Consider the following 16,757-nt stretch of genomic DNA (forward strand, 5'->3'; position numbering starts at 1 on the left):
TGCACTTAGCCAATTATTCAATCTAATCAACTAATGTGGAATTAAATGACTATAATGCGAATCTCGCTAACTAGGATTTGGTAAGACCCTAATACTCAGGTGTAGCTTCAATGCTCAATACCGGACCGCGATCACCTTCACTTGAGTGTATGAATCCTTCAAAGGACTTGTGTATGGCCTGAATAAGTACACTGAGTTGCTCACGAAGTCTCTTTGCTCGAGCTCTAGTAATGGATCCACTTGGAGCTTACACGCGATCCTCAACCCCTTGATCACTCGAGCCATTGTAGACGTGGTCACGTACTATGATGCTATCAGAAAGGGTGCTTCGGATTTTTATCCTTGCCTTCCCTTTCTTCAAATGTGACTCCCGAACCTTTTTCTTTGATTTATGTAGACTAGGAGTCGTTTAAAAGGGGTTTTTCTACTTTTTCCTTTAAAAAATTCATTTTAGGTGACTTGGTACCCCTTAACTCTATACCAAGTGGCGACTCCGATTTTTATTCAAAAACCCTTTTTAAACTATAATTTGGGCCCAAATCGTCGCACTTTCAAACCCCCACTTAGGCCCTTTTTCTTTATTCATTTTTTTTAATCAAAAACTCATTTTTTCAAAAATCAAAAATCCATTTTTCTAAACTCATTATTTATTTTAAAAAAATGGGGCACGACATTAAGTAGGCATCTCATAACAGACATTTGCATCTTCTGCATTTTAACATTTCAAGTACTCTGTACTCAGGATTCTGGTTATTTTGTTAACTTTGTTGGCCTGTAAATTTTGGTTAACTTTTATATTTGAATGATTTTTGGTTACTTTTGTTGGTCATCTTTTGTTTAGTTAACTCTGTTTATGAATGTTAAACGGTTGGTATTCCTGTGACTGCTGATTTATTGTCGCGCCCCACTTTTCGATTGAAAAATAAATGTGTGATGATGAATGTGTGTGGTGTGAAGTGTGGTGTGAGCGTGTGCAAAATGAAAAGTAAAAGGCCATGGGACTTTGGAAAGCGACGATTCGGCCAAATGAAATTTCTTAAAAAGGGTTTTTAAAATATGAAAACGGAGTCGCCACTTGGTATAAATTTGGGGTGTACCAAGTCACCCAAAAAGTGTTTTTTAAAGACAAAGTAGTAAAACCCTTTTTAAAACGACTCCTAGTCCACGTAAGCCAAAGAAAAAGGTTCGGGGGTCACGTTTGACAAAGGGGAAGGCAAGGATAGAATCCAAGGCACCCCTTTGACCTAGCCAAGGCTAGTTGCGCGACTTAACCTTACCTTTCCTAGTTTTCTACCCAATATATGTTCGCACGTTGGACATGACTATATGAATGCAAAAACCTAGACCTAGGGGGATCGGGGGAAATTTCTCTTCAAAGGTTGAGTGGTGCCAATCACATTAATTGTGAAGCCCAATAATGATCCTTTTGGAGAGGTCACACCTAAACCTAAATGACGTGACAAATGAGTGGAATGCATGCCATGTGAAAGTGTGAGTTTGTGTGAAGTGAGAAAAATGACAAAAGTAATAAGATAAGAGTGAAGGTGTGCAAATGTAGATGAAAGTACTCGTGTGCGAGTGAAGATAAAATGTTTGTGTGCAAGTGAAGGTGTGCAAATGTAGATAAAAGTACTCGTGTGCGAGTGAAGATAAAATGTTCGTGTGCAAGTGAAGGTGATAAAAAGGTGCACGTGTGCAAATGAGACAAAAGTGAAAGTGTAATGATAGAGTGGATTAAGAGTGCATGAGCCTAGGGAATTCATGCATATTGGGTACGGGGAGACCTAAATCGTGACTTGATTTTCCCTTTGATTAGAAGGCGAAACTAGCGTGCTAAGGCTATCGAGTAGCCACACTCGCTCGTTTCCCTTATCGGAAGGGGACACTCAAGCAAAATGAACCCTATAGCTAGTATGGGATGCAAAAATCTAAAGTGAGAGGGAAGGGACTAGAGGAGCATGCTAAATGATAAAAACTAAGAAAAAATGCATGAAAATGTAGTGAGCAAGCAAATGATGTGCTAACGAGGGGAAATCCCTACGGGTCTAGCGTTGGACTAGCCCATTCTATGAACTCCGACTAGCGTTGGACTAGCGGAAACGTACATTCATCCATTCCATTCATTCATGGCTATGAAAGCAAGTAGACATGCCAAAACACTCGTAAACACGTAACACGTAACACTTAGCATGCTCGACTAGATGCAAGAGCCTAATAAAGCAATTAAACATGTAACAACAAAAACAAGCAACCAAGGGGAAGGGGAAGTGGACCAGATGCTCTCCGAGCACTATCTATTACAAGCCAAGAGGTGTACACATACCCCATAAAAGCATAAAGGGAAAGGGGAAATGGACAAGATGCTCTCCGAGCCCTATCTATTACAAGCCAGGAGGTGTACACATACCCCATAAAACTTAAATAAAAGTAAAAGCAAGTAAATGCACGCAAGGAGGTAAGGAAAGCGGAGTAGGCATGCATATTCACATAACACGTAGGAGCACGTAGGGGCAAATGAAATGCAAATAAAAGGGTAGAGTGTACCTCCCTTGAAATTGGGCCCCAATGAAGCGAAATCACTTATTTATCCTCCAAAATAATAGAAATGATCAAGGTACCAATTTATTTGGGAAAATTAAAGAAAATGTGCAAAACAAAGCTCACTTGATCATGAAGCCCCTAAAGTCAGGACTTAAGCGCAATTGAAACAAAGCATGGTAGTTAATTGAAGCAAACAAGCAATAAAGTTGCACAAATTAAAATTATCAAGGACCAATTTGATGAAATTCTTTAATTGATTGGGTCCTAGTGGAACAAGGGGAGATTCGGGGGGCCAAAGTGCAATTTTTAGAAATTATTTCATGCATAAGCATGCAATCACGTAGGAAGCAAATTTTCTGCCATAAACACAAATAAAGGAATTGCTGCAACATTGTATAACTTCATCAATCTCCTTTCTTACAACCATTTCCATGCCAACTCCTTATTCAAATTCAACTCATTCATGCCAACACAACAAGAAGAAACATGCTGGAATTACTATCTAACAAAAACAGCAAAGTTTGGAACCGCAATGGAAGAAAATAGCAAGACACAACCGTAAATTTCTGGTGCAGCAAAATGAATATGCATTTTCCAGCAAGCACTTTGGCATGATTCAAATGTTTTTTTTTATTTTGTAGACCCACAAACACAAGCTCAGCACCAAGATCTCCAACTCTTCCCTTCGCCATAAGATTAAGCATGCAAACAAGGCACAAAAAGTCCAGCTTGTGGATCGTTATGGAAATCAAAAACATGGAGGCTAACGCAGCTTCATGCAACTTTCGGCAATCAGAAATCTGTTTTTTACCAGGCCTTCAATCATAGCCCAAGTATTTTAGACCCAAATACACCAACCCAACATCAAAGCCTCGATCCCAAACGACAAACTCGCAAAATTCAACATCCAAATAAACCCAGAAAGAAGAGAAAAACTTAGAAGGGGAGCATGTAATTCTGGAAAAATTTCTGTTATTGCTGCCATGAACATGTCTATTGTCTGTCAAATTCCAGACTCAAATACACAAAACCTTTGCATCCAAATACACAACTGCAACACCCTAACAAGCAAAGGAAAAGAAAATCAGAATTAGAACGGATCATGCAATTCTTATTCGTTGATTTTTATCTACAGCTTTACAAGTTTCTGCTGCAAATTCGCGGCTTGTCAAGAGGCAGCAAAACTACTTAAATCTCTGCCGAAACTTCAAACCCAAATCTACAAGACAAGAACCTAAGATCCGAACCATAATCTTGCAATCAAGAACGAACAAGAGACACAAAATTCATGGCAAACATCTCAACAAGTTCACAGATGGAAGCAAGCTGACAACTTTCATTCATGAGTTCTCAACAAGAAATCCCAAAACAAGATTTTTGAGTACAACCTACGGGACTTGCAAAAACAGCAAAAACAAGTATTCACAATTAGCTTCCTTGTCATTTCTTGATTCGAACAGAATCCACCCGACCCATAAAAAATGTATCAAACCCAGTAAAACAACAAAACTGCACCATGAACCAGAAAAATGCTAGATTTTCTTGAACTTTTACGTGCAAACAGGTTGGAAAAGAAAGGAAAGTGAGGGAGGATTACCTCTTAACGTTTTTATGGAGCCGAAATCTTAGGAGTACTTCGCAAAGGGATGAGTGAAATCCACCAGAATATTGAAGGAAGCAAGTTGCAGCGGAACCAGGGTTGATGATGCAGCAATTTTTATGGCCAAATTCGAAGTCTTTCCAATCGTCTTTTCAACAAAATTTATGAACAAAAGTTCTTCCTCTAGCTACATAAATGGTGCAGAAATTCAAAGTTCCTCAAGAAAAGCTATGATGAAAGAGTAAAATGCCCCGAAATATGGCTGCAGAATCAGCCTTTTCCACCGCAGCTTCAACCTCCTCAGTCGTCACTCACTATCTCTCTGCTGTTTTCTTTCACAGCCGTTCAACCTCAGCTTTTCTCTCCGTCCCCCCCTGTTCTATCTTTTCCACAGCCCAGCCGTCCAGACTCCCTCTCAGTTTCTCCCTTTGCTCAGTTTTTTTTCTTTTCGTTAGCTCCCTCTCGGCTTTCTCCAACTCTCCCCTGCTGTTCCTGCTTAGCTTTCTTGTTTTTTCTCTTTTTCGTTTTTCTTTCTTTCCGATCCTATCCTGTTAATGCTCTCCCCAAAAAACCTCCCCCGTTGCGGCTCCCTCTTCTTTTCTATTTATACTAGCCCTCTAGCCCTAAAACAACTCAGCCATCCTCTCCATATTGCAGCTAAGGGCTCCCCGAGTCCTTCCTTGCAAAGCTGCGAAAAACGCAGCTTGCAGTCGCGTTTCTTCTTTTTTTTTTTTTTTTTTTTACAATAATAATTACAGAAATGATAAAACAAAATATAAATAATAATAACGACAAAATTACACAAACTAGGTAATAATAATAACAAAAACAAAAACTAAACAAAAATGGCCATTTTTAATTTTTCAATTTTTCATTTTTCATCATTTTCTTTTTTTCTTTTTTTTTCCCTAAATGAACCAAACAAAAACAAAATTTAAATTAATTAGAAATGACTAAAATAGATAAATAAAAACAAAAATGCTATTTTTATTTTTTCTTTTTCCTCTTTTTCCATGATTTTTTTCCTTTTTTTCCATTTTTCATGATTTTCTACGCTAAAACCTTCAAAAACAAAAACTAAAAAACTAAAAAGTAAATAAAACTAAAAATAAAATAAAATAACATCTAAAGGGGCAAAACAAAAAATGCAAACCATTTAAAACAAAAATCATGAGATAAACAAAAATCAATAGACAAGACTTATCACTAAAACGAAGCATATAAATCAATTCAAAATTTGGTGTCTACATTTATGATATTGATTGCTGATATTGATGATTGCTGATACTATTTGGTAGTCTTGGTTAATGATGTTGCTGATGCCATTGATGTTGGGTTTCTGGACGATGGATAATGGGTTTGAATCATCTAATGATGAGAAAAAGGGGGGAAAATGGATGAGGATGATAAGAAAATGGAATGCCAGGAAGTTTTAAAGTCTTCTGGTATATGTGTGAGGTGGAATTATTCTGAAGGGGAGTGGCATTTACAATTTTGTTTGATACATTATGCATTAAGTAAGGGGGAGTTTTGACTCAATGATTTTTTTCTCTCCATCCATTGTTTTGTCATCATCAAAAAGGGGGAGATTGTAAATCTGAGTTCCTAACTTTTGATGTTTATAAAACAAATGGATGTTACTAATTCTCTCTTCAAAAATCTTTTCAGCAATCGAGCAAATCAGATCCAAAAATTAAGCGCATTTAGAAAAGACAAAGATTGCTGAAGCTGTCGGACGCTCGTAAAGACTGGATCGGACGTCCGACAATCATTAAGCAACTTCGGACGCATGAAGAACTCCATCACCGGACGTCCGAGAGAATTAAAACATTTCCTCTAAACTCACTGACCTCGATCGGACGCAAAATGTTAAAGCACCGAACGTCCGATAAACTGCAAAACACTTCGGACGCAGAGCACTAGAGATATCGGACGTTCGAAAGAATTGAAGAAGATTTCTCAAACTTTACCATCTGCTTTCGGATGCAAACTTTGAAGGTACCGGACGTTCGAAATAATTAAAGAAAATCTCTTTTGCTCTCTGCCTGCTGTCGGACGCAAGAAACAAGACTACCGGACGTCCGACACTACCAACGGCTAGTTGACTTTTCAGCTGCTTTCTATTCGTTGAAAGCTTTAATGGAAGAACTTTTTGGTCTCATATAAATAGAGCAAAGTCAACCACTTCAAAACACTTTTGTACATTGAGACTACAAAAGATCTAGAGCAATTTTAGTGAGAAAATTCTCTTCAAAGAAGATTTGTACTCTTAGTTGTGTAGATTTTGTATAAACTTTTCTTATGTGAGAAAATTACTTCAATAGTGTAGCTCTGTGAGGGTTATCCGAGTGATAGTAAAACTTCTTAACTTGACCAAGTGTGGCTTGGGGTAAGGAGGAGATGATCCTTCCTTTGTATACAAAGATTGGCTATAATTGATCAACTTGAAGAAAGTTGCTCTATAAAGTGATATTCAAACTCAAGAGGAGTTTGGAATTTGATTCGCTGTTCTATCTCTTTCATTTACTACCTTGCAATATAAATTGTTCATCTCTTCTACTCACGAGCATTTGTGCTTTCTCATTATTTATTCCATTGTGTGGTCATCTAGAAAAGAGGGTAAATTTCATATTGAGCAAAAAGTGTTTCATAACTTGGTTAGTTTTTAATTTACCTAATTCACCCCCCTCTTAGGTTGTCTTCGATCCTTACACAATCTACTACAAGCAATTTGTATCGACATAAGTTGTGGAAACAAATTTTTCAATAGTTTTTATACAATAGATTGGACATAGGCTGTGCCTTGCACAGACAGAAATACTCTAGTACTTTCATAAATTTGCCTTTTTAGTTTAAAGCTTGAGATTAATCAAATTATTGTCTGTGACAGCCCCACCTTCCCCTAAGGCGTACCAAAGGGGTTAGCGGACTGCCTGCATAACTCTCGCCAGGACTACTAAGACAGTTATATACAATCGAAAACGTTCCGGAAAATATTAGCGCGCTTAAACGATTACGAAAAATGGAAAATTGGAGCCGTACATGAATAGTGCCGACCACGTCACAATCTGGCCGGAATCTGGCCGGATTGGAGGAAATGACCAACTGCCCGGATTTAAAAATTTCCAAGACAACCAGGCCATCAATCCGGCCAAGATCTGGCCAGATTCTCGGCCGGATTCCCTTGTGTCTTTCCCGCCAAAAATTTTTCTTTTGTCGTTCAAAATCCGATCTTGTCCGAAACCCAACCGATTACCAACAAATCATATAACCCTTGAAATTGAACCTTTACAAACCAAAATAACACATGAACATTACCAAACATGTTTATACACGTATAGTTGCCAATTTACAACTCAAAAGGAAAGGTTGAATCAAAATACACTTAAGGTTTTCCAACCATCGAGGAGCTATACAAAAGAATATTAATCTAGCTCAACTTGGCTTCAAAATCACAGTTTCCCAAAAGGTATTCATCTCCCTGTAAGGAAAACAAAGGCAATAGAGTGAGCTTTCGCCCAATGAGCTACCATCACCCACGTAACGAAGTTCATATAAGGACCAAGCCGCTCAATCCCAATACATTCAATAAGTAAGTCAACTAATACCACAATTTAATAAAGATTTTTTAAAAGGATACGGACGGCTCTCAAGAGTCCTTTTCCTTGCTTGCCGTACTTGATCTCGCCCCGTTGACCCTTCGTCAACGCCTAAGAAGTAACTAATACCGTAGACTCCACTTTCTCCAATTTCCTTCCACCTTACATACCCTTACCGGGCCCGAACTCCAACCAGTTCAAAATGGTAATACTCGAGTATACCGGAATCAAGAGTCTCATACCCAATGATTCCATAGAAACAGTCCCCATGGCTTGTCAATCTTCTCGACCATGCCCTTGCTGGCTCGAGTCAATCGACCGCCGATGGAGTTGAGCTCAAAGTCAACAGTAAAAGTCGTTGGATACACGTCCAAACGACACCAATTGAAATATATTCAAGAGACATTCAATTGATACCGTAAACAGTCATATAAGCCATAGAGTGCGAGAGTGATAAAGTAACCAATCTTAGCAGTATACACAAGCATTCAAATCATAGATTTCAAGTATAGAAAAGCCATGAAGTAACAATCATGTGAGTTGTGAGAACCCGTAAATTTTCTCATTTTCTAGTTTTTTATTCTATTTAAGTGCATGCTTTTCTGTATTTTCTTTATTAGAAAAATTTTCTAGATAATTTTTATGAGTAAATATAGTTTTTAAATTATTTTTCTAGTATCGGTTAGTCTTTGAGAAATTAAGAGCGTATATCGGACGTGGGACCCGCTAGTACAGAAAGTTCGGTAAAATTCGGCCAGTTAGGTTAAGTTTTGTATACCGGGTTTATTTTACCGGGTGTTAAGAGATAATTAGAGGTTACCAAATGGATTAGTGTGGGAGAGACAAAAGGATAGCTTTGCATTTAATGAGAGTGACAAGTGTCACTTGGTGAGTTGATCTTGATTTTGACCACTATTCACCACTTTACCAATTAAACAAAAATTGACCAAGAAAGCTTCATTTTCTTCACTCCTTTGGCCGGCCTCTCAAGAAGAAAAAGAAAGGGAAAAGCTCTCAACTTTCTTGCCTCAATCTTGCTCAATCTAGCAAATCAACCGTTTAAACTTCCAATTTCTCCATAAAAACCTTTAATTGAGTAGTAGTGGGTTTGATTGTGAAGTGGTTTGGAAGCAAGAGGTGTTAAGTTGGTTCCTTTCTTGAGTTGCAAGGTGAGTAATTAAGGAATCTCTCTTTTGTTCTTAGTAATGTTAAATTAGTGGCTTGTGTGAGTAAAAGAGATGGTTTTAGGTGTTATTTCATGACTTTTGGTTGAGATTGGTGAATTTTATATTTATTCTTGATTTTTTCTGTTTTTATATGTTTAGTATTGTGTGCCCATGGATGATGGCTTGGGATAGTCTAGAATGAAGCCATAGTGCGTAAATTGTACCTAATTGCAGAAAATTTCCACTTTGTGCGGAAAATTCCAGATTAGGGTTTCAATTAGCCCCATTCTACCTGGTACTGTTTGGATAGGAAGAAGGCCGAATTAGCCTTAGGTTAAAACATAAAAGTTGTAGGAAATAATTTTTTATAGTTTCCTGTAAACTTTCAACCCAATCTGAGCTCGGTAGCCTGAGAAAAGACAGAAATACCCGGACTGCCGTAGGTAGAGTTCGGTGAACAGGGTTGACATTTCACCCGATCTGGCCGTGTCTGTTTAGCTGGATACGTACTGATTTAACCTTTGGTCAAAACACAAAAGTTGTAGTACTGTGTCTTATCTTTCCAACACCCTTGGAAACGTCTCAATTAGATTTCGGTAGCCTGAGTTATAGTCATTTAACCAGAATACGGTTTGCTAACCTGTTTATGCGGTTCTGGTTTGGTACATTGAAATTTTGACCTAGCTACACTACGAACTGGACTGAGTGGTCTTCAGTAAAGCTGTAGCCCTTTTTCTTAGCTTCGAAACGGTGTAAGTTTCACTTTAATCCGATAAGTGTAGCTTCAGTTGTGTTCATTCCGCTCAGCAACATCAAATCTGCCTTTTGCTTTCCAACCTAAACTTCATTTCCGCACATGCCCTAGTTTGATTTTTGCACTTATACGTTCTATATGGTCTAACTATAGTAGTATGTAGATTCGGTTTATGACTCGTATTAGAGTCTCATTGTGTTTACTTGTATGTTTTAGGGCGTGCCGGTGACGCTAGGCGCTCGTTGGACCGCAATCTGTGAAATCTTTTCCTTGCTTGATTGGTGAGTGTATTACTCACATACTTGTTACTTCATGGCTTCGCTATACTTGAAATCTATGGCTTGAATGCTTGTGTGTACTTATGAGCTTGGTTGAGTTAAGGGTGTACTTTATCACTCTTACACTCAATGGCTTATGTGACTGTTACAGTATCAATTGAATGTCTTTGAATGTACTTGAACTGGTGTCGTTTGGATGTGTATCCAACGACTCTTACTGTTTATTTTGAGCACAACCCCATTGGCGGTCGTTGACTCGAGCCAGCAAGGGCATGATCGAGGAGATTGATAAGCCGTGGGGACTGTTTCTATGGAATCATTGGGTATGAGACCCTTGATTCCGGTATACTCGAGTATTACCATTGTACACTGAATGGAGTTCGGGCCCGGTAGGGGTATGTGAGGTGGAAGGAATCGGTGAAAGTGGAGTCTACGGTATTGGTTACTCCTTAAGCGTTGACGGAGGGTCAACGAGGCGAGATCAAGTACGGCAAGCGAGGGAAAAGGGCTCTTGAGAGCCGCCCGTATCCTTTTATTGAATTTAAATGTAATGTTAGTTCGGATTACTTGTTGAATGTTTGGACTGAGCAACTTTGTGCTTATGTGAACTTTATTGATTTGCATGAGTGTACCTCATTGGGCGAAAACACACTCCATTGCCTTTGTTTTCCTTACAAGGATGTGAATACCTTTGGAAACTGTGAATTTGAAGCCAAGTTGAGCTAGTTGAATATACTTTTGTATATCTCCTTGATGGTTGGGAACCTAAATGTATTTTGTTTTAATACTATCTTTTGAGTTGTAAGTGGGGAACCTTACATGTATAAATGTGATTGGCACGGTTCATGTGCGGCTCCGATATTCCGTTTTCATTTCATGGTTTTGTTTCGTTTGAGCGCGCTATTACCTTCCGGAACGTATTTAACTGCCTCGTAAGTCCTGGCGAGAGTTGGGCGGGCTGTCTGCTGACCGCTTTGGTACGCCTTAGGGGAAAGTAGGGTTGTCACATGAGTAGTACACTCACCAATCAACAAAGAGTGTTTTCACAAATTTCCACCCAACGAGCGCCTTGAGTCATCAGCATGCCCTAAAATATTCAAGAAAACACAATGAGACTCGAATACGAGTCATAACCCAAACCACACACCACTAATGTAAAGCCAAAATAACTTGAAAGTAATACGAAAACGCTTGGTGCTAAAGGTTTAGATAACCCCAAAGTCACTAACTAACACTCTAAGCAACCCAATTCCAAGAAATCATATGGACCTAAAATTTGGACAGCATTTCCCCTTAAAATTTCAGATTTCCATCCTACAATTCATTTTTAATTTTCAACCAACACAACCACAACTACAAGTACAAGTCCTGTGCCATTCAATACACCTTATTAGGGTTACAATACCTTTTAAACAAAGTCAATTCAAGAGTTCCATAATAACCCTAGAAAAGCCCCAATTCAAAACCCTAAATCTGAAATTTGTCGCACAAAGCGGAAATTTTCCGCAAATAACTACAATTAACACACCAAAGCACCACTTTAGACCATACCAAGCCATCATCCATGGCCAACCATCACTTATCATATAAAATCAGAAATTTTACAAACTCCACTTACAATCACCAAATCTTCCACAAAACAACATTTTTAGCTACCACAAGTCATCAATAAGCCATTATTAGAAACAACAATGAAGTTTTACACACCATACCTTGATACCTCAAGAAAGGTAGTAGCTTAGGTCTCTTTCTTCCAACACAACTCCACCAACTTCTAATATCCTACCTAGCAAAGGATTTTTATGGAGTAAATTTGGGATTCTATGTTGGATCACAAGATTGAGCAAGATTGGAAAGAAATAAGTTGAAGGCTTTCTTCTTTTCTCTCCCTAAGAGATTCGGCCAAGATGCTTGAAATGAAGATGATTTTTGGGTCAATTTTTGGTTATTTAGTAAAGGTGGTAAGATGGTCAAAGTCCAAGCTCCAATAAGAAAGTGACACCTAGCACCTTTTAAGCTTAAACTTATCATCTTGTCTCTCCAATACTAATCCATCTAGGTAACCTCTAATTACCTCTTAACACCTAGTAACTTAATCCCTGTATACAAAACTTAACCTAATGGGCCAAATTTTATCGCACTTACCGCACTAGTGGGTCCCACGTCCGGTATGCACTCCTAATTCCTCATGAACTAACTTATACTAGAAAAATGATTTAAAAACTATATTTACTCATAAAAATTATCTAGAAAATTTTTCTAATAAAGAAAATATAGAAAAGGCATGCAATTAAATAAAATAAAGCCTAGAAAATAAGAAAATTTTCGGGTTCTCACACTCTCTCCCCCTTAAAAGAATTTTGTTCTTGAAATTTCTCACCTTAATTCACAAACAATTCAGGGTATTTCTTTTGCATTTCTTCTTCCACCTCCCAGGTAGCCTCTTCTATCCCATGGTTTCTCAACAAGATCTTTACCAAAGGAATTTGTTTGTTTCTCAGCTCCTTAACCTTTCGGTCAAGCAACTGTACAGGTGTCTCTTCGTAGGTGAGTGACTCATCTATCTCAATTTCCTCTGGTTGTAAGATGTGAGACGGGTCAGGATAATACTTCTTAAGTATCGAGACGTGGAAGACGTCGTGAATCCTGGACAGACTTGATGGTAGTTCAAGTCGATACGCTACTTTCCCAATTCTCTGGACAATTTTGAAAGGTCCAACGAACCTCGGTTGAAGTTTCTTTCCCCTACCCGCCGTGACACTTCGTAACGGTGTGACCTTAAGAAAAACACGGTCCCCAATTTCGAACTCCAGATCCTTTCTTCGATTGTCCGCGTAGCTCTTTTGTCGGCTTTGAGCTGTTTGAAGTCTTTGTCGTATCAACTTGACTTTTTCTCGTGCATCCTCCATCCACGGGACGGTTGCTGGATCCAAAATCCTCTTTTCTCCTACTTCATCCCAGTAGATTGGTGATCGGCACTTCCTTCCGTAAAGCGCTTCGTACGGTGCCATTTGGATCGACGAGTGGTAACTATTATTGTAAGCAAACTCCACTAATGTCATATGTTGGCCCCAACTACCCCCGAAATCTAAAATGCAAGTCCGTAACATATCTTCAAGGGTTTGAATGGTTCGCTCCGACTGTCCCCATCCGTCTGGCGATGATAAGTTGTACTAAGATTGAGTTTCGTCCCCAAGGTCTCTTGAAATTTCTGCCAAAACCTAGATACAAAACGAGGGTCTCTATCCGAAACGATGCTCACAGGAACTCCGTGCAATTTTACAATCTCATCCATATACAACCGAGCCAATTTATCCATCGAATACTTCATGTTTATCGGCAAGAAATGGGCCGATTTGGTTAACCGATCGACGATTACCCAAACGGCATCGTGTTCTCGTTGCGTTCGCGGCAAACCTAAAACGAAGTCCATTGTAATGTTTTCCCACTTCCATTCGGGTATCTCAAGAGGTTGTAACAATCCAGATGGTTTTTGATGTTTCGCCTTAACTTGTTGGCAGACAAGACAAGTCTGAACGTATCGGGCAATTTCCTTCTTCATACTGTCCCACCAATACACCCTTTTTAAGTCCTGGTACATTTTGTTATTTCCCGGATGAATTGTATACTTCGACCGATGAGCTCCCTCCAAGATTTCATTCTTCAATTCTTCCTTGTTGGGCACCACTATTTGGTTTCAGTATCTCAAAACTCCCTCAGGACCCCAATTGAAATCAGATGATTCTCCTTTATCCGCATTTTCACCCTATTTCAGTACCATTACGTCCTTTTTTTGAGCCTCTTTAATTCACTCCAGAAAGGTGGAGGTCACTCTCACGTTATTAAAAATCACCTTTTGACCTCCAAGACAAGGATTCCATTCACTAACCGATTCTAATAGGCCCCACTCCTTTACCATTAATCCCGCAACTTGAGCCTTTCGACTTAAGGCGTTGGACACCACATTAGTTTTTCCTGGATGGAAGTTAATGGTGCAGTCGTAGTCCTCCAGAAATTCCATCCACCGTCGCTGCCTCATATTCAATTCTTTTTGCGAGAAAAGGTATCTAAGGCTCTTATGGTCCGAGTAAACTTCGAAAGTTACTCCGTATAGATAGTGTCTCCACTTTTTCAGAGCGAAAACAACTGCAGCTAACTCCAGGTCGTGGGTTGGGTAGTTCCGCTCGTGGGGTTTCAATTTCCTAGAGGCAAAAGATATCACATTCTGGTTTTGCATTAGCACACACCCCAGACCTTCCCGCGAAGCGTCAGTATAAACGGTAAAACCGTCTATTCCGTAAGGCAAAGCTAGAATCGGTGCCATGGTTAATCTTTTCTTTAACTCTCGAAAACCTGCTTCACATCTAGCATCCCACATGAAATGACCATTTTTCTTTGTCAGGTCGGTTAAAGGACCGGCAAGCTTGGAAAAGTCCATAATAAAACACCTATAGTACCCAGCCAACCCTAGAAAACTACGAATCTCCGTGGAGTTTTCTGGCCTCTTCCAATCATCCACGGCCTCTACTTTCACCGGGTCAACAGTGATGCCCTCTTGGAAAATTACATGCCCTAAGAAAGAAATTTTCTCCAGCCAAAACTCGCACTTACTAAACTTGGCGTACAACTGATGCTCTCTTAGGGTTTGCAAAACGATTCTTAAATGCTGCTCATGCTCCTCCCGAGTCTTTGAGTAGACCAGAATGTCATCAATAAAGACAACTACAAATCGATCCACGTAGGGCTTAAAAACCCTATGCATTAAATCCATGAAGGAGGCAGGGGCATTGGTTAGTCCAAAAGGCATGACTGCGAATTCAAAATGCCCATATCTAGAATTGAAAGCAGTTTTTGGTATGTCCTCCTTCCTAATTGACAATTGGTAATACCCCTGTCGAAGATCTAATTTCGAAAAGACCACTGCTCATTGCAACTGGTCAAACAACTCATCAATATGGGGCAGTGGATATTTATTTTTAACCGTTACATTATTCAGCCCCCGATAGTCTATACACATCCGCAAACCCCCATCCTTTTTCTTTACAAACAACACAGGGGCTCCCCAAGGAGACCCACTCTCTCGAATGAACCCCCACTCCAAAAGATCTTGTAACTGAAATTTCAGCTCCTTAAGCTCAGCAAGTGCCATCCGATACGGGGTTTTAAAGATAGGTGACGTTCCCGGTAACAGATCAATTTTGAATTCTATCTCTCTCTCCGGAGGTAGGGCTACTAACTCATCAGAAAATACGTCTACGTGCACATCCTCTACCTTCAATTTATCTGTGGGGGTATTGATTAGAAAGGCTAAGAACTCTTGCGCCCCTTTACTTAGCAATTTTCTAGCCCGAATACCCGAGATAAAGGCAGATGAGACTAACCTACCCCTTATATCTAACCTTAAGGTCGTCTCCCCAGGAATGCGGAATTCTACTACCTTCTTCTTACAATCAAGTTGAGCATTATACCTGACTAACTAGTTCATGCCTAAAATTACGTCATACCCCTTAATGGACAGGCTTATCAAATCCCCTAACTTTCTCTCTCCTACCCAAACTTCGCAATCGATGATCCCCTGTAGGAGTACTAACTTCCAGGTCATAGGGTAAACTAGCAGGTTTTATATCTATTCCGCACATAAAATTGGGGTTAAGAAATGAATGAGTAGCACCGGGATCTACTAAGACTTTCGCAAATCGGTGGAATACAGGAATCGTACCTTTCACAACTTCAGAAGAATCGGGGACCTGTTGTGGCTCCAGTGAATACACTCGAGCCGCTACCTTGGGTTTGGTCCCTTCCACCTTAGCCGGTTCGGAATTGGTCCTCGTCGATTGCTGGCTTCCCCTTCCATCTCGTGATAGAACCGGACAAGTGGCAAGCTGGTGGTCTACACTTCCGCAGCGCAAACACTTTCCCTCCTTCTTCCAGCAATTGTCCTCCGCGTGGTTTGGCTTCCCGCAATACCCGCAGGGTCCGCGAGACACAGAAGCCGAGTCTCTTTGGAAACCTCCTCTTTGGCCTCTCCCAATTTGGCCACCTCGTGACGTTCCCGGCATCCTTCCTCTTCCAGTTCCCCGTCCAAACTTGGGAGGGGTACTCTTATCCCCCTGCCCCGAACCGCTTCCAGGAAATCCTCGCTTTTTAGCCTGGAAGTTTCTTACTTGTAGCCGTGCATTCTCTACTTGTTGAGCCATCTCCACTGCATCACTGAAGGCGTTAATCTGGGCTACAGCTAGATCCTTCTGGATCTCCATGTTCAGGCCCTGGACAAAGCGCCTTATTCTTCGTTGTTCGGTCATGATGAGTTCAGGTGCAAATTTGGATAGTGTCGTAAATTGGCTCTCGTACTCGGCGACAATCTGGGTCCCTTGGCGAAGCCGGATAAATTCGTCTTCCTTCCGTTCTTGAACTAGAGGAGGAAAGAATTTGCCGTTGAACTCCCTCATGAAGTTCACCCATGTCCTGGGCGTTTGTTCTCGGTCCCATTTCTGTCTTATTACGTTCCACCAGGAACGGGCTGCCCCTTCCAGTTGGAAGACAGGAAAAGTCACCTGCCTCTCTTCCGTATGGTGTAGGGCATCAAAGATGTCTACCATCTTTTCTAGCCATCTTTCGGCTACATCCGGATCGGGCCCCCCAATAAACTTCGGTGGGGAAAACTTCTGAAACCTTTCGAGGGCCCTGTCTTCGCTTTCCACGTGGTTACTAGGGTTTCCAGGGTTGGGATTAGGGTTTGGACCTTGTTGCTCCACCACATGAGCCAAAAAGTCGGTCATTCAATGAATGGCTGCGGCCACTTGCACATTCGGATCAACC

At 40.2% G+C, this 16,757-nt stretch overlaps 1 protein-coding gene across 1 annotated transcript in view; it reads right to left on the minus strand.

Annotated features, from left to right (window-relative positions):
* The window catches only part of LOC113768668, a 59,949-nt gene extending 43,562 nt beyond the window's left edge, over positions 1 to 16,387 (minus strand). Inside the window, exon 1 of the mRNA XM_027313122.1 lies at positions 16,103 to 16,387. Within this exon, the coding sequence (XP_027168923.1) occupies positions 16,103 to 16,387 (285 nt within the window). The remainder of the gene's footprint in view (positions 1 to 16,102) is intronic.
* Positions 16,388 to 16,757: the final 370 nt, after the last annotated feature.

This window comes from Coffea eugenioides, chromosome 1 (assembly GCF_003713205.1).
Source record: "Coffea eugenioides isolate CCC68of chromosome 1, Ceug_1.0, whole genome shotgun sequence".
NCBI classification, from domain to species: Eukaryota; Viridiplantae; Streptophyta; class Magnoliopsida; order Gentianales; family Rubiaceae; genus Coffea; species Coffea eugenioides.